Raw genomic sequence first — 18,658 nt, 5'->3', positions numbered from 1 at the left:
CTAGATCCCACATATAGCAACTAAGAGAGAGTTTGCATGCTGCAACTAAGACCCAGTGCAGCCAAGTAAATAAATATTTTTTTAAAAACTAAAAAAGAATAAAGCCTCATCAATAATCACACAGCCAATCAGACCCCAACGTCTAACATCAGAGACTTGAATTATACAGACCAAAACCAGCCAAGAGCAAAGGCTAGATCAGAGGGTTTTTTTGGTTTGTTTGCTTTCAGCAAACAAGAGACAATGAAAGTTATAGAAAACAAATGATACAGAAGCAGAGAAATTCTCATGTGAAAATTAACTCACTTTAGCTAATTGCCTGCAGTTTACAACAAAATAGATCACAGAGCAGAGAAACTTAATACCAGAGTTTAAACAAGCCCAGAGGTGTAGTTAATGAAGGTTATGGGCAGCATTTTTAATAGATGAGCATGACAAAAAAAATACTACTTTATAAATCATTAGAAGCTCATGACAGAAATACTATTTAGTTTCATGTTTTAAAAAGGTGCTGCCTTCTGACACCTCTCGGAAATAGGTTAATGGATAAGCTAACTAAAGGGATTTCTGAAGTTCTATAAACAGGAGTGTGCTGATGACGAGAAGGGCGACGAAGAGGAGGGGTCATGCAGGCTGAGTCCACAGCCTCCTGTTTTTGTCTGTTGGTTGTTTCCCCTGTAACCAAGGCCCACTCAAACTGCCTGGATTCTGGTATTAACATTTACTATGTCCTAGTTCTTAATCTAAATTCCACATAACAAGAATAGAGAAGTGAGGTCTAACATAGTTCAAATCCAGAGTTGGGAAGTTCTCTTCTAAAACCCTTCTAGTTCTTAAGCCAGTGGGCACTGAGGCGCCAGACGTCTAAGTTCTTTATTTCAACAACTCAAAAATAAGCAAATGTCTTACTTTCTGCAGGCAGGGGAGTGTGTCGGCGTAAAGTTCATGCTGTCCTTTCACACCTGTCAAATACACAAAAGATGGTTCTGGGATCAGGAACAGAAAAACAGTACAGGATGTGCAGACCAGTCCACCCAACATCATCAGAATGTGATGTTTTAGAATGCAGTATTACTTAAAGCAGTTCCAAATCCTGGGATTCTACTCAGGCATTCTTCCTCATCATTGTTTTTAAATACAATCAGACTGACCTTTAACATTTCAATGCCAAGCACACAAAAGAAAAGCCCTAGTATGAAAGTTTTCTGCAATGAATTTACATGCAAAACAAATTGACAATTCTTTCTGTGAAATCATAGCATAGGGAAATATAGAAAACTTTCTAATCACCAAGAGAAATTAAGTGGAAATTCAGGTAGAGGACTCAACACGGTAAATTTCAGTTAAATACAAAGGCACTGATGTTATCTTTATTTGGTGTGCTGCATCTATTGTTTTAACATTAAAAAGTTCATGCACAATTTCCATTTCAATTGATAATATAGATCAATCAAATTTCTTAATTTAATTGGATAATTACAATATCGGGATGGTTTCTGCCATACATCAACATGAATTGGCCATAGGTATACGTGTCCCCCCAATCCTGAACCCCCCTCCCACCTCCCTCTCCACCCCATCCCTCTAGGTTGTCCAAGAGCACTGGTTTTGGGTGCCCCGCTTCACGCATGGAACTCGCACAAGTCATCTATTTTACACATGGTAATGTATATGTCTCAATTATTCTCTCAAATCATCCCATCCTCTCCTCCTCCCACGGAGCCCAAAAGTCTATTCTTTCTATCTGTGTCTCCTTTGCTGTCCTGCATGTAGGACTGTCAGTACCATCTTTCTACACAGATCAATCTTGTCACAGTAATTTTTCAGGAAGATAAACTTCACTGTCAAAGAGGGAATGCCATGTTATGTGAAGGGGAGAGAGGGGGAGAGGGGAAGATGGGGAGATGGGGCATGGGAAGGGTTCTTTGTAAACTTGGCTTTGGGGAAAGCTTTCTCATCAAGCCTGCTGTCACTCCACTGTGACTGTGAGCAGGTGAGAGGTGACATAACGGTCTATCCCAGTGCTCTTCTGCTTGATAAATGTCTGCCTACAATCTTCAGTCCCTTGGGAGGAATCCTGTGAAAAGGAGTGAAAGCACGCACCACTTTGGTTAATTCCAGGTGCCATTTTCCTGCTCACAACCCCGTGCTCTCCCCCCTCCTCCCCCAACCTCCTGAGCTTTCCTGCACTTAGCCTCCCAGACACCACGTACTCCTCATTTCCCTCCCTCCTCACTGGCCACTGATCTTCAGTCACTTCTAGTTCTCATCTTTACTGCCTTGGCGACCTCATGAAGCCTTGTGGCTCTAAAAACCAGGAACACACCAGTGGTTCTCAAATGCAGCCTCTAGTCCTGAGTGCCCTCAAGAGACTCATGCACCTCTGCCTGAGCAGGTCTCTCAAGCTTAACATGCCCCAAACTGGGCAACACCCCCCCCCCCCACCACAGACCTCCCACCACCAAACCTGCCCTCTCAGGACGTATGATCCACATTCCAAACAATTCACTCATTTCAATGTACAGCTCAGTGAGTTTAGTAGAGTCACAGACACGTGCAACCATCACCATCAGGAGCTTTAGAACATCTTCAGCACTTCAAGAAACCCAGGAAACCTTCAGCTCTCCCCTAAGCTCCACTCCACTGCAGCCCTAAGCAAGCACCAATCTACTTCCTGTCTCCACAGAGCCTCCTGTTCTGGACTTGCATGCCCGTGGAATTGTCAGGCGAGTGTATGCTCCTCAGTTTCTGTCTCATCACAACAAAGATTTGGAGTGACGGACATTAAAGCCCCCCTCGGTTGTCACAGCTCTTGGGTCTTGGACAGACCATGTTATAGCTCTCAGGCCTCGAACAGATCGTGTTATAGCTCTTAGATAAATCAGTGTTACAGCTCTAATTTATTTTGATAATAGCAGGAAAATCCATCTTCGAGGCGTGAGGGCATGTCGACCCAAAGATGCGAAGAGAAGAGCGCCCCAGTGAGCGGGAGAGAGAGCGAGCTAGCTTTGGCTCCTCTTTTATATGTTTTCTCTCCCTGGGCCTGTCCTATGTAAACTGGGCCAGCCAGGAATGCTGTTTGTTTTACCTGAGGTTCTCACTCAGTTCCTCGGACCTTCCTTTGTTCTATTTTCTCGGGCTTCTCCCTTCCAGCTTTTAGCCACTGCCATTCTGGACTCCTTTTCCCTATTCTAACTACCTAACAGAATCACATGGTATGTAGTCTTTCTGACTGACTGCTTTTATTTCGCCTAACGTTTTTAAGGCTCCTCTATGTTGCAGCACTCCATTCCTGTCTATGTATCTGGATGGCATCTGAAACGCCACTGTCCTCAAATCAGTGAAGAGCAAGTGGAGCTTTCTAAGAACTTCTAACAACCTGCAACCTCTCACCTCCCTCTTTTCCTTACTCCTTCCTGACCTAGTGTATATCTACAAAAAGTTGCCTACACTCATGTCTCATTTAGCTTTATAATCTCTAAGACCTCAACTCTGCTACTGCATCTAAACTGAAGTTGCCCTTCTTCATGAGCAGACATCCAAATTCATAAGTCCAATTTTCTTTTGCTGCCGTCCTTCTCCATTCAACAAGTGCATTGATTGCATGCCTGACAATGTTAACCTCTTTTTTAAATTATTGCTTTGTGGTTGAGAGCACAGGTTCTGAAATCAAGCAGACTTGGGTTTGAGCCAAAGTTCTGTCCCCTATTAGCTGTGTGGCCTTGAGGAAGTTTTTACTTAACCTCTTTAAACTTCAGTTACTCATTAGAAAATGGGGATAATAATAGCATATATGTCACAGGCTGGTGTAAGGATTAAATGAATAAAAGAGCAGAGCACATGTCCAACACATTTAAGCACTCAATAAATGCATACAATCACTATTTTCACTGAAAATTTTACTCCCTTGGTTCAAAAGGCTTTGTCTTCAACGTTCTTTACTACCTCCTCTCTCCATTTCTGTGGGAACATTATTCCCACTTCTTTTTGATAATTACCTATATCATCTAAAACACGACCTGGAAAAGAATAACTTACAATGACTTCTAGAATGAATAAATGAGATCTTTCAATCTCCTGACTTGAATTTTCAATTATGTAACATATTTTCATCTATATATGTCCCATTGGAGCTTGAAATGTTTAACTCAAAAAAAGAAAAATCAGAATGAAGTAGCTCACTCCTGGGTCATGAACCCAGAAATGTGGTCATAACTGACCGATGAAACTCCTTAATATTAAAAAAAATCATTCAAGCCACATATTTTTTGGCATCTTAAAGCTAATGCTCCCCAAATACCTCACCTTTGTCCCCCAAACATGCTCCTTCTGACCTTCCTATTTCAGTTACCAATTCAGCATCTTTCAAGTACCCTGGATTTGAAAATGTACTCATTTCATTACTCCTTCTCTTGACCCTCTTCTGACAAGGACGGGTGTTAATTAGGGATTCTCCATGTCTTCTTACCTAACCTACTACAATGACTTAACTGTTCTACCCAACCCCTCACCTGACTAAAAAGTCGTTAAGATTCATCGGTGTTTCTCATAGTCTAATGCACTAAATCAAACTCTGCCTAACCCTCACGGCTTTTTAAATGTATGGCCCAAACCTACCTCTCCTGCCTTGTTTTCCTCCACTCCCCTAATGTACTCCGGCGTCCATGTCTTTGTTCAGGAGCTTCCCTTCAGCTGGTCCACAGTTCCCTCCACTCATAACCTCACTTAATGAAATTCAATCTGCACACGATAAACTCAAGTACCACCTCTTCCATCTCTTCCCTGAGTCTCTCCATCCAAAACGAACTAGCTGCAGAGGGAGCGTATTTGTCATTCTCTAAGAGGGGACGGAATAGGTTCTCTGGGGCTCCCACCTCTCCCAGACCGTGTGTACCATCTGCAGATGGAAGCATCGTCCTATCTCCTGAAAGAACTCGGCCCTTCCCTTGTTTATAACACAAATTACAGCGTTTCAATCAGCTTCTACCCGTCCCTATTTTTATTTGGGTTTACATTTTCTATAGCTTGTCTACTTAAAAACTAAAATCTGTTTAGCACTTGGGCATTTATTACTTTAACCCCACAACTCTGTGAAGGATCTTATCCCCCAACTTCACAAATGAGGAACGTGAGGCTGAGCCCGGCGGGGACGATGAGGGAATCCCGGGAGCTTACGTTCCGTACTCCTCTCTCCATTTCGTCCTGTTTTGACCCCCTGGAGACCAGAGCCCCCATCCTCCCGCGCCCACCTTTCCTCCCCCTAAAGATGCTAACTGTCCGTTACGGCCCGGGCCTCCCGACGAGCCCTTTCAGGCTCCCACCCCTCCGCTCCGCACTGCTCACACAATTAGTACCCCAGCCCCGGGCACAATCCCTCTTTTCCTCCCCAGACCCCTTCCCTGACCTCCCCCTCCTGGAACCCGGAACTCCACTCACCCTGCCTGGAGCCGCAGACGCCAAGAACCCAACAGAAAAACACTCAAACCGGGGGGCGGCGCGGCGGGCACGAGCCCGCCCAATCGCCCACTGGCTTACACAGCCTCTGGATTGCGCACCAATAGGAAAGCTGTTCATACAAAGGCTCGCCCCCTTCCCGCCCTCCCTCGCGCTCCTTGGCCCGCAGAGGTTACTGGGAAATATAGTTTCATCTCTGCACACAGCACTCCTGGTGAAGGAGGGGCGGGGGGGGGGGGGGGTGGCGTGCGGTGTGATGTTTGAGGGCAGTCGTGCTAGTCCTGGCGCACTTTAGGTCTCCCAGTTTAGGCTTGTTTTCATGAATGCAGTAAATAATCACAAGATTATTATGAGTTGTGATATACGAATTTATCTCTAAGGAGGTGAAGAGTCTAAGACATTATAGTTTCTCCTTCAATGATCTGGTGGCCTAGAGCCAAGATAGCATTTGTTGGATCAGTTTGTACGGCCAGAAGAATATGTATATGAATGCGCTTTTTATCGGGTAGCAGACACTACCTCCTTTTCCTAACAGGTGTGAGAAACTTCCTTAAATCATATCGTTAGTTAAAAGCCAACTGTGGCTTCATCTTTGCAGAAGAGCACGTAGGGGGAAAGGCACTTTAGTTTCAGGGCTGCAACTTTTGGAATGGGCTGGGACAGGGGGTCCTTTACTGCAATGCTTGCACCTTGATAAATGACTCCTCCAGTAACAGAATACAAAGAAACTATAAGGGAATGAAAATAATTGTGCATGCAGGGTTGTGGAAAATCATGAACAGTAAGAAACAAAAAGGCCAAAACCCAACTGCTGCTTGCACACAGAACCATTAAGGTGGCAGACAGACCACATAAGCCACCCCTTTAGCCCAGAGGCAAGTCACTTGTTTTCACTCCCTCCTGCTGCAGAATGAGCCCCAATAAAGCATTGCCTGAATTTCTTACCTGGCCTCAATTTCTATTGATTAGAGTCCAAGGACCCTGGTTGGTAACAGTGCTGCTAAGGAAAACCTGGGACTCTTCACTGGTCTGACACATAAGCATGTCTAAAAGGAAGTTGCCATCTTCTAAATCTGCTTTTCCACCTCTTTTTTGATTTTCTGTTAGTTACAGTCAAGATATTCCCAGACATCTTAGCTCAGTATTTTTCTCTTTTGGCACCTGGGGTCTCCCCAGGTAGCTCAGCCGGTAAAGAATCCACCTGCAACGCAGGAGACCCCACTTCAATTTCTGGGTGGGGAAGATCTGTTGGAGATGGGATAGGCTACCCACTCCAGTATTCCTGGGCTTCCCTTGTGGCTCAGCTGGTAAAGAATCTGCCTGCTAATGTGGGAGACCTGGGTTCGATCCCTGGGTTAGGAGGATCCCCTGGAGAAGGGAACACTCCAGTAATATATTCCAGAAGGGAAAGGCTACCCATTCCAGTATTCTAGTCTGGAGAATTCCATGGACTGTATAGGCCATGGGATCATAAAGTCAGACACAACTGAGTGACTTTCACTTTGGCACCCGCATTAAAAAAAAAATCACGGTGATCTTGTCATACTACTGGCTTTCAAATTTATATCTTACTACTTATTTCCACTCCATGTTGCATTATCTTTAGCTTGGACTATTTCCATAGATTTCTAACCGGCATTTTTGCCTAAAGATTCCCCTCCCTCCTTTTACAATCCATTCTATAAAAGGTGATTTTTTTCTTTTTAAAGCATACTCTGGACAGGTCATACTATTACCTACCTGAGTTCCTGGACCCTTTAATCAATAGAAATTGAAAAGGGTCCAGAAGAAAAATTCCAGCAAGGCTTTATTGGGGCTCAGGGAGTGAAAACAAGTAACACTTTTCCTTGGCTCACTCAAAGCCACCCCTGCCCACCCACCCAGCAGGTCCTTTAAAAGGGGTGAGGGTAGGGCTGGATGGGCCAGAGGGGTGGCTTAGCTGGTCGCCTGCCTCCTTGGTGGTACTGTGTCCAGGGATCATTGCAGTTGGGTTTTGGTCTTTTTGTATATTATTATTCATAATTTGCCCCAACTGCTGCATGCACCACAGTTATTTTTAGTTCCTTGTGGTTTCTTTGTATTCTGTTGCCCAGGAGACTTGTCCAGGTGCAAACACTGCAGAAAAGGGACCCAGGGCCCAGGCTGTCTCAGTACTCCTGCTCCTAACTTCTAGTGACTCCCCAGAGTAGAGGATGAAATCCAGATACTAACAGGGCATTTAAACTTTGCCATAATCTGACCCCACCTATCTCTATGACAATAAATAACCAGTTTTTTCCTAAATGCAGCATGCACTTTGCAGCTTTCGCTCACACTTTTTAAAAAAAAATCTGAATTCACCCTTTCCATGAACCCTCACCCATAGAATTCTTACCAAGGCCAATGCAAATATCATCTCCTTAATTGGAAGTAACTCCTACCCCTTGATATTGAGGTAGTAAGTTGTCATTATATATAACATAGCTCTATTCAGATGTCATCAGCCTTGACCCCTTCTCTGGTCGCCCTATCCCCACATAACACCCTTCCACACTCTCCCTTCACTACTTTTTAAGACCTTATGGCCACCGAAAATAGTATATTTATTTGCTAGTACTCATATGATTTTGTCTCCCTCCACCATCCAAGTATAAGTGCTCTGAGGGAACATACTTTGCTTTGTTGTTCGTTGTCCACAGGTTCAGCATTTAGAAGATCGCCACAAGCAGATGCTCAGTAACTTGCTGAAAGCAGGAACCCACGTGTAACATTTCTCCCCCGCCCCGCCCCGCCCCGCCCCGTGTGTGGCACCTACAGTTAACAGCGCTCTGCTTCTTAGATTCTAGCTCTAGGTCAAAGCGTTACCATCCATTCAAATGCCCCAGGGGCATTCTCAATCCATCCCTCTCTCGCAACCTCCTCAACATCAGATTATGCATAGTGAGGGAGGACGAGTTAAGGATTATTTCTAGATTTCTGGCTCGGGCCAAATGAAGAGATGAATGAAGTCATTCATGGAAACTGGAAATACTGGAAAAAAAAACAAACCAGTGGGGAACTACAAGTTCATGGTTTACCAGAGTGGAGTAGACAGTGGTAGGTAGACAGATATATTGATTTGTAGCTTAGGAGAGGAGTCCAGGCCGGAAGTACAGATTTGAGAGTCATAGCTGCTAATTTAGTTCGTGGGGAAAGTTGAGATTGCACAAGGAGCATGAGAACAAGCCCTGGGAAATAAGTCTTCTTCCAATAGATACAAGAACTGCCCTTTCACGGTTTCTTCTTTCGTCCTTCCCGTCTTACTCTCCACAACTTGCAGGAAGTGGAGATGGACTCTGGCATAGAATGTTTGACAAGCAGGGCCGCAGCAGCTGGCGTAGATGTTACAGAAAGCTGAGAAAGGCTTACGGCGCGTGGCTGCCAGAGAGCGATTGCTATTGAGAAGCTGTGGGGGTTGTCAGTGGTTGGAAAAGCAAAGTCAACAGCCGTTGCTTCTCTGTGGACGAAAATCAACTCCTGGATGGTGGCGAGGGCCGGCCGGTGAGAGATTCGCTGGGATGGCTGAACCTGAAACTGTTGCCATGGAGATGGGACGGGTTAGGGATGAGAAAGGGACAGTAACAATGAAAGGACTAAAAAAAAATAGACGCTGGAAAGCGTAGTTATCTGGAAACAGGCGGACACGGAAGTTGAAACAGGTAGCCGGGCGAAGACAGGCAGCTTGTGTTCCGGTCCGTACATACACAAAGAGGGGCCCAGCTCAGCTTGCCGGAAGCAGAACCTCTGCCCCCGGCGCATTACGCGTCCTCCGCGCCGGAAGAGCGCCCCGTGAGGCCGGCCGCTCCCCTACCGCCCAGTAGGAGGGGCCGCGGGGCTGTGCCGCCGGGAGTCGTGGACAGCGCGGAACTTCGGCACACGAGGAACTCAGGAGCGAGCCGAACTGCCAGGAGAGGGAAGGGGAAGGAAGGTCTCTCAGGAGAGCGCCGCTGCGGAGGAATCCTGTTTTCTGGTAGCGGAGGGATTTGGCCGCACGCTTACTTCCGGCGAACGTCGACCGGAGAGGGGGGAAAAAAATTCTGAAGGAAACAATAACAAACGCCAGAGGAAGCGGGGTCGGTCTGCGAATGTGGAGCGAGTCTCTCTCGAGAAGATGAGCTTCGGCCCCTGTCAGGGGACGTGAGCGCGACCGGCGGGGCCCCAGCGCAGCCCTTCTCCACCCGCCCCGCGGGCCCTGGTGCCGTCATGGCGGGCGTGGGGCCGGGGGGCTACGCGGCGGAGTTCGTGCCGCCCCCGGAGTGCCCGGTGTTTGAGCCCAGCTGGGAGGAGTTCACAGATCCGCTCAGCTTCATCGGCCGCATCCGGCCCATGGCGGAGAAAACCGGCATCTGTAAAATCCGACCTCCCAAGGTACCGGAGTCCCGACCGCCTCAGCGCGGCCTCCCGGCCCCCTGTGCTTTCACGTTCGCTCGCCCTGGTCTCTCGACACCTGGATGCTGAGTTTCTCTGTTTGTTTCCGTTTTGGTTTCTTTGGGGTTTTAATGTCGGCTGGTCCGGAGGGGAGAGAAGGATGTCCCCGGGGCCCTTCCGCCCAGAACTTGGGAACTGATACTCTCCTTCCCGTCTTGGGTTGTGGGCAAGGGTAACAAAGGCTTTTAGCCTTTCGTTTTTCTTGTGAGGTGATGGAAGTGTTGTGACGCGACAGTCCGACCCGCGGGGGGGTGGGGGTGGGGTGTGTGTGGGTGTGTGTGGTACACTCGTTTCTTTGCAATAGGAAAAGCTGTGGTTCCGACGGCTGCTGCTTTCTCTCAGCCCTGTTGACGCTTAATTGATTAAATGTTCGCAGGCCTCATCTCACGGCTGAGGTTTCTTTACTAAGTGGTAATCTGAGCTCTTAGGCCCTTGGGGTGGTGTCACCAAACAAGAACCCCAGACTGATTACTGCTGCAATGAAAAAAGTCTTCCCCGGGGAAGAGAAGGAGCAGCGTTTATTGTAAAAATTCGGAGGTTTAGAAAGAATTGGTCCATAATGGAGGTGGAAGAAAACGTTGAAATCTTAAAAGATATCGAGAGTCGCAGCTATTGCAGATAGCTGGGTTTGCCCATAGGTTGGTTACAATCCTCAATCTTTCCGGTGAGAAAGCTGATACTGTTCCTTGTTTTGTGGGCCTCAGTGCCCCAAGAGGTTGAGGATTTGCTCAAGGTCAGAAGGTTTTTTTTTTTTTTCCCCCTCTGCCCGTTAGGTCCAGTGCTTTCCAGCTGGTGTTTCTGGTCTTTTTGCCCCAGGGGTACCCGAATGTTTGTTAAAATGCAGATTTCTAGGCCCCATTCCCAGTCTAGAACCAGTTTCTGGATGTGGAAGTTCTAGAATTTGTATTTCTAGCAAGTACTCGCAGTGCTCGTGAAGGTCTGTGAGCCATGCCTGAGTGCTTCTTAAAGTGATAACTTTGCTTTATGTTTTGTCTCCTAGTAATTAAAATTTTGTTGTTTTTACACGTTGTATTTTAAAAAGTTTCGGTTTTTACTACCACAGAAGCATGTAGAGCAGTGAATAAAAAGAGGTTAGCTGAGAGGGAGGAGGAAGAGCAGCTAACGTAGCACTTCCAGATTTTTTTGTTTAATATTCTTTGAAGCCCTAGTAGGTAAATAAGGTCTCATTTTAAAGATGAGGCGAGTCTGGGTAAGTTAAATAACTTATCAGATGTGTGATCTTGGGCAAAGTAAATTTTTGAATCTGGATCACTCAGTTTGATTCTGAAACCCAGACAAGCAACTTCTCTTGTGCTCAGTCAGTTTGGTTAAGATTATTGACCATCACTCACAAGCAAAAGATTAAGAAATAAGTGCTGTGATGAATAATGTATGTGTAATTGCCATCCTCCCAGGACTTCACTTCACTTTTATGAAAAATGTATTTTCATTTAATTCTTTGTTTTTCACGACTACCTCATTGACAAAACCTTAAGCACTGAAGCTTTTCCTGAACCATATATGTTCATTTACTCTGTTGTCTTAATGAATTAGAAAGTCTATTCAAGGCTCCTTTTGGTTCAAAAAAAATTGACTACTTTTCGTTGCTTAAAAAAATTGAAATAATATACCTTCTCTTTGTGTCACATTACTGAAGATAAATGTTTACAAGCAGAATTTAATTTCAGTATTGGTGGATTTCTTTAGTTTCCAAGGTAAGATAATTTTTTTTAAACTTTTCACATTTTAAAATAGATTTAGTATTATTTAGGCCAAGTCAAACTATGGTCTCTAGAACTCTACTTGAAATGTGCTATCTCATTTCAGTTATACCACGTCTCCAATCTGGAAATTGTCCTTGTTTTGTGGGTTTGCTTGCCTTTTTTTAAAAATTTTCATTAAAAAAAAAATTTGGTTGCCCAGAAGCTGGGCTTTGAAGAGAACATTTATGTAACGTAGACTTAAAGTGCTGTGTCACATTCCACATGAATGAAAAAACACATTGTCCAATTACATAAGTACTTTTAAAATGTTATCTTTTGGTCTTTAATTTTACTCTTTTTTTATTTCTTTCAAATTCTATTTTCTTTTTAATTTGATAAACTTGGATGATTATTCGATGCTGTATTGAGATGAGCTGATTGGATTCCACTTGAGTAATTGGGGAAAGCATAATTGTGCAGTATAAATAATGGGAGTGGGAGATTTGAAGAGGAAATAGATAATTTTAGTATTAGAATGTTAGAGGTAAGTAATTGGAGATAGTAATAAATTATTTTATCTTAAAAGTGTTCTGTCTCTCACTAGAGAAGACTGGTAAGTTGGTGTGTTGTCATCATGATTTGTGGCAACTCATCCCATAAATTAAGAGAATGAATTCCTTGCTTATTAACCAATATGAGAATGTGAAGAATTTTTTTTTCCCCTATTTAGGATTGGCAGCCTCCATTTGCATGTGAAGTCAAAAGCTTCCGTTTTACTCCCAGAGTCCAGCGCCTGAATGAGCTTGAGGTGAGTATTGTCTTGTCACTGTTTTGTCTCCTGATTTCTTTTTCATGTCAGGAGTTCAGGTTGGAGACCTTTGAGAAACTCATGAACTGAGTCTCAGAGTTAATGTGAATTGTGACTGAATGGAAGGATGCTTCTGATTTTTAAAAAAGTTGTTTATAATAAGAGTTTTTTCTACTTAACTGGGGCTATGGGGAACTATCTGCTTTCTTTGGTGCTTATTATTCCACTAAATTTTTTTATTGTCATTAGTGTTGGAAGATTCTGTATCCTGTAGTCTTGGGAAATAGTTCTAAAAATTCTATTAAAACCTAGTTTCAGAGGGTTTTTTTTTCCCCTCTGACAGAACTTTTCTAGGACTCTTAATCTGATTTATTAAGATATTTTTTTAAATATTACTGATCTGTCTTAAATTTCCAACTTGAAATTTGTTTAAATAGTTGTTCCTTCCGCTTGCTAGATTTTCAGAGGATGCTTCAATGTGGATAAAAACTGTTCTAGAATACAAGAGAGATCTTAAAGATCGTTAAGGCTTAACGTGTTACCCTGTTTGTTTTTTTTCTATGATGCTCATAAAGCATTGATAATTTTTTTCATTTTAATACCTATTGTTTTCTTTTAGTTTCTTATAATAAGATAGTTGATGAAGAGTCTCAATGTCAGTGAGGTAGAGAGTTGGTGTCCCTGAAGTGTGCATATTATCTACAGATGAAATGTCAGGCATGGAATGCCTAGAAACAGAATAATTTGATTTATTAAATTTTCTGATTAGCTTAAAGTTAACTTTTACAAAAAATTGCTTTGTTTAGATGAGAACCTTTCACATAAATTAACTTTTTTGCCTTAATAAAGTTTAGCAAACCTAGTAAAGTTTGCTTTTTTTTTTAAACTTATTTTATAAGGTTTGCCTAAGCAGTGCTGAAAAGTCTGATTTTTTTTTTGAGAGATGAGTACCTCTGTTAAGTAAAACTCAATTTTTCAACCATAACTTAGTTCCTGTTTTTTACTTTTCTATTTTATTAATCTTAGGCTATGACCAGAGTGAGGTTGGACTTCTTGGATCAACTAGCAAAATTTTGGGAACTTCAGGGATCTACTCTCAAGATCCCTGTGGTGGAGAGAAAAATTCTGGATCTGTATGCTTTGAGCAAGGTGAGGCTTGTAGTTGGTTAAGATACTAGAACAGAGGCTAGAAAATTTGTGAAAAGAATTTCAGATATACTTGATGGCAAACATTGCTTTCTAGGTAGGATTTGATTGACCATAGAGGAGGGGCTACTGCTTATGAAGTACATCTTAATTAGCAAATATCTTGTGATAAGTTTGCTTGTCCTGGAATTTATTGGAATTTCATCTTCAAGTTCCCATGGATGTCTCTTCCCTTTAACCTTTGAAAATGCTTATAAATCTGAGATTTAAAGCTGAAAGGCAGACATTTTGATTTGTGGTTATCTTGTTTGTAGTTTATAATACTTTTCTTCCTTAAATGTCATAGTGAGATTGCTGCTTCTCTCCACATGAACTTTTTCCTTTACATTGAGGCTTGAGGTAAAGTGTGATGCACAAGTTCTGAATGTCCAGCTGAGTTGATCTTTCTATACGAGTGTATACTCATGTCAGCACCACCCAGATCAAGACAGCGAGTGTTCCAAACACTCTTGTAGCTCCTTCCTCTCCCTCCCAGTCAGTACTTTTCCCCAAAGGTGACCATTGCTCTGCCCTCTGTCCCTTGGTGAATGTCTCACTAACAGGACATTTTACTTTCTAGCAAGAGGCAAAGGCTGAAAACTGCACAGAATACTGAGAGCTCTGATATTTTTAGGTTGTTCGGTATGCCCTTTACTTTGGGAAGAAAGTCATCTTTGGCTCACAACTGATGAACATCTCTTGAATTTTTGTTATTTTAGACATGATTTTAACATACTTTGATTCCCACTTTTTTAATGGGAAGCAGGTTTTCAGTTTCCTGAGATGTTAAATTGTCAGTGTGATTGTTTCCTGTTTTGATTAAGTCACTTTGTCTTTTTCACTGGTTATTTTTGATTGTAAAAAGTGTTACTTGGAATGCCTATAATTCAGTGGAATTTTTACATAAACAGTTATCGTTTATCATCAGTGCAGCAAGGAACATTGATTCTAGTCATTTTTAAGAGAAATTTTTGTTAAAGTAATACATTTTTAAAAAGGCTTATAGTAAAAACTATTCTCCCTCCTCCATCTCTCCACTCTTATTAGCACTCTTTAGAGCTAATCACTTTCATTTCTTTTAGCCTTTTAGCTGTTTCTGATTTTGATCTCCATATTTCCAAATAACATGATCATGCTGTTTCTTCGTTGTTTTAGTTTTTAAAATCCACACTGATTTTTTACTGTAAGAGATCTGCAATGGGTATAAAAATTAAATCCTTATGTACTTCATACTTCAAGTGCCCTAGTCCCTTATAATGTAGTTAGATAATTTTTTTTTAATTATTGCTGTGACTGCATAAATATAAATTTATTTGTCCTTGTGCTTAATAGCATGCTATGATTGTTTCTTTGAACCAATTTTTATTTTCCTTGGAGTTAATGGTTCTCTTACCTTTTTTTATTTTGTAAGCTTTCTCTTTGAGTATCAAAGATTTATTTTCAGATCTTTCCAGAAGTATAAAATCTCTCAGTATGGTTTCACCCAGCAGAAAACCTGTCTGTTACATTTCCTTCTTGGAGTTACTCCTCTGGAGTTCTCTTTCCTACCCCAGTCCAGATTGGTGGTTTTTTTAAGGTCAGCTGTCAGCTTAGAACTTTCACTATTATCATTCTGGGAATTCCATTTGCCTTTCTCCTTGTTTTAAGTCTTCCTGTTACTGGGTTTATTCCTGTTTTGGTGAAACATTTCTTCTGCTAGTTTGATGGCAAGAAAGTAAATGAAATGTAAATTTTTTGCTTGTCTAGAAATGTTCTACTTTTAAATTTCATTGGTAGTTTGGTGAGTATAGCAGTCTAAATTGTTGATCATTTTACTTCAAAATTGTATTTTGAAAGCTGTACTCCATAATCTAGCTTCTAGTGTTGTTATTGAGAAGAATGATGCCATGTTAATTCTTGTTCTTTGTACGTGACTTTTTCTAAGACACAGTCTGATCTTCATTCCCAGTACTTTGAGAGTTCACAGTGATATGCACTGGTACTGTTAATTTTCATTGCATATGTTTATTGCACTTGATAATCTTTCTAATCTGAACTCCCATCCTTGAGTTTCTGTAACTTGTGTTAATTCTTTGCCAGTTTCTTCCATTTATCTTTTTTCTCTTTTTGAACTGCCATTAGTTGGATATGAGACTGTTAAACTGATTGTCTAGTTTACTTACCTGTTTCTTTCTTAGGTTCAAGTCCTTTCAGACTCTCCTGAGAGTAGATCTGTAGTCTTCTGCTGGGGTTAAAGAGGGATGGCCGCCTGCGTGTGCTGACTGGGGGAGTCCTGACTGGTTTTATACAGGCTTTCAGTCAACACTGTTGTTTTTAAATTTAATTTTGAAGATACTGATGCTTCCATTTCTTAAGCCTTTCCAGGTTCTATGTTCCTGCTCTTTGGCTCTCTTCTGTTGCTTGGGGCTTTTTTGGTTGGTGTTTCTGCTTGCTAGAGTGTCACTCAGACATCTGCTTTTTCCTTGGTCTTCTTGCCCTGTTGGGAGCATGGCTTTTTGTCCTTCAGCTTTTTAGTGGAACCTTGAGAGGGAGCTTTTAAGTTGAATACTGCTGCTGCTTTTTGTCTGTTAAAATTGTCCCCTGCTAACTGGATGTTGTTTTTCATTGGACTGAAATTTTGGCCTTGATTGACGTTACACTCTTGTTACGTTTAACTAAGGGTTTGTGTTCTTTGTGTTCAGTTTAAGTGTGGGCCATGTATCTCTTTTTAGGGCATGGGTCATGTGATGTTTTCTAATGATAGTGGTGTGATACCTTGCTTGGCAAATGTTTGGAGTAAATGAAATTGTGCGTGATAATCTCTGGATCTCTCAACTGTAGAATGCAAGTATTAAGGGTTTGTGTGTTTTTAAGTATTAGGGCTGCTTAGATTGTTGGAGTATTGCAAACATGAAGCCAGAGTCGTGGCTTTGATGTCTTTGTGAGTCAGTTCTGTCTTACTCTGGTCAACACCCTGATTATGCTGCTGTCAGAAATTGGCAGACCTGGGTGAGAAGCATGACTGGATCCATGGAGCTCTATCGTTACTGATGGAAATTTAGCTGGAAGTGCTTAGAATACAGAGCAGATTGTTACGTAACGGTGGTAATTGTGTTGGGTAACACACGTTACTGAGAAGGCTTCTCTTTCCTCTCTGTACTGCTTCTCCCTACTTGCTTCAGCCTCACTGGTTTCCTTATTGTTTCTCAGTATGCTCTGCAGGCTTCTCATGTGGGCCTTGACTCTGGCTGTTTCCTGTGTATCAGCTTGGGTCACTGCTTTCCCCTCCTTCAGGTCTTTGCTCACCTCATACCTTTATGATGAGGCTTTTGTGACTGTTTAATGATTCCGTTTACCCTCATTCTCCTACTGTGGAGGCTTTTAAACTACTCTCAGGTTTTTTCCACCGGCTTTGTCATTTCAAAATTGACATTTAGTCTTCCACTAGGATTTAAACTCCAGCAGGGCAGAGGTCTTTATTTTATTCACAGCTGCAGCTCCAGCACCTGCGACAGAACTGACAGTGTAGAGACCCTGGGAGCCGTGAATGAAAGACCTTCTCATCACCCATTTGCTTCTAGACAGCCCTCTATCCACACCACCCTTGGTGTGTCTTCCTCCACACTACAGAATTTGAGAAATAAAAGTTTCTTCTTTAATTTTTCCCTGGTTGACTCTTATTAACAGACAAGAGCTTCTCTGAGGGTATGATAAAAAAAAAAAGCTAAGGAATTGAAGATGGGTTTTACTCTTGTGCACGTGAACTTCTTCATTTCTTCCATACTTTCAGATACTTCACTAGAGAAGTGTTTTGCTTGGGCTGTGGTTTCATCTTTGCTATAATAAAGTGCTAAGCACGAGAGCAGAAAATGCGTCCTTACTTATAGTCTGTACACCTCTCCTCCACCCCCAATTTGCCAGCTCACACAGACATTTGTAATACAGCCAGCATTGATAGAGCTCTTACTTTATCCTGGTGCTTTTCATGTTTTATTTCATTTGTCTTCACAGCAGCCTCATAATGAGGTAAAGGTACTGCTATTATTTTAATAATATATTAATAATACTGCTACTATGTTAATAATAGGTATCTGAGATGCAAATTATGTAACTTACTCAAGGTCATACAGCTGTTAGCAGAGCTGGGGTATGAACTCATGCAATCTGGCTCCAGAATCCATGTTCTTAGTCTTTGAAAAAAAAAAGGTAAAATGCACATGATTGACGGTTTTTAAGTGTACAATTTTATGGCATTACATATTTTCAAAGTGTTGTACAGCCCATTGCTACTATCCATTTCCAGAACTTTCCCCACCCTTTTGCACCTGGTAAAACCTCTTTCTACAAATTTGCTTGTGTATGGTTATTTCATTTAAATGGGATCACACAATATTCATCTTCTTGTGTTTGTATAATGTTTTCAGAGTTCATCCATGTTGTCACATGTATCAGAGTTTCATTAATTTTTAAGGTTGAATAATATTCCATGCATGTCTTTACCACACTTTGTTTATCTGCTCAACTCTTGATGGATATTTGGGTTGTTTCTACCTACCTTCTTGTGTGTGAGTGATTGCTCGTGTGAACACTGGTATGCGAATACTGTTTGATTCCTTGCTTTCAGTTCTTTTGGGTATATCACTATGTGTAATTCCTGGATCCTATGGTAACTTTTTCTCTTTTAGCTGTTTGGTGTAGTAGAATACGATAGTGTATACTCAAAGAGGAAAATTTTTTCAATTTGGATAACTTCATCACAGCCTTCTTAATTCTTTCGTCAATGAAACTGAAAACTGTGTACATTTTGGAAGTGTAAGAGATGTACACTATCAGCTTCTGGAAGGTGGAGGCCTTGGTACAGGTCTATTCTGTACTGCTCCTGGTTTGATGTGAAAGTTGCTCAGTTGTGTCCGACTCTTTGCAACCCTGTGGCATATACAGTCCATGAAATTCTCCAGGCCAGAATATTGAAATGGGTAGCCGTTCCCTTCTCCAGGGGATCTTCCCAACCCAGGGATTGAAGTCAGGTCTCCTGCATTGCCGGCGGATTCTTTACCAGCTGAGCTGCCAGGGAAGCCCTGGT

The 18,658-nt window shown here is 42.3% G+C and overlaps 2 protein-coding genes across 7 annotated transcripts in view; one reads left to right on the top strand and one right to left on the bottom strand.

Annotated features, from left to right (window-relative positions):
- CCDC77 (coiled-coil domain containing 77) overlaps window positions 1–9,255 on the bottom strand; it is a 30,622-nt gene extending 21,367 nt beyond the window's left edge. The window contains exons 1-2 of one of the 5 annotated variants that reach the window (XM_020882157.2): window positions 8,511–9,255; window positions 910–962 (exon numbers count right to left, since the gene is read on the bottom strand). In XM_020882157.2, coding sequence (XP_020737816.2) covers window positions 910–947 — 38 coding nt within the window. In that variant the 5' untranslated portion in view covers window positions 948–962; window positions 8,511–9,255. Of the gene's footprint in view, window positions 1–909; window positions 963–2,010; window positions 2,134–4,617; window positions 5,186–5,436; window positions 5,533–8,106; window positions 8,204–8,510 lie in introns of those variants that run through there. The other 4 variants (XM_020882158.2, XM_020882155.2, XM_070453198.1 and 1 more) reach the window with 4 other exon arrangements.
- Window positions 9,256–9,306: 51 nt separating this feature from the next.
- The window catches only part of KDM5A (lysine demethylase 5A), a 66,111-nt gene continuing 56,759 nt past the window's right edge, over window positions 9,307–18,658 (top strand). For both annotated transcript variants that reach the window (XM_020882154.2, XM_070453197.1), the window contains exons 1-3: window positions 9,307–9,840; window positions 12,334–12,411; window positions 13,438–13,560. In XM_020882154.2, the coding sequence (XP_020737813.1) occupies window positions 9,676–9,840; window positions 12,334–12,411; window positions 13,438–13,560 (366 nt within the window). In that variant the 5' untranslated portion in view covers window positions 9,307–9,675. The remainder of the gene's footprint in view (window positions 9,841–12,333; window positions 12,412–13,437; window positions 13,561–18,658) is intronic.

Source organism: Odocoileus virginianus, chromosome 23 (genome assembly GCF_023699985.2).
Source record: "Odocoileus virginianus isolate 20LAN1187 ecotype Illinois chromosome 23, Ovbor_1.2, whole genome shotgun sequence".
In the NCBI taxonomy this organism is placed as follows: domain Eukaryota; kingdom Metazoa; phylum Chordata; class Mammalia; order Artiodactyla; family Cervidae; genus Odocoileus; species Odocoileus virginianus.
This window is presented reverse-complemented; position numbering and strand designations above follow the sequence as displayed.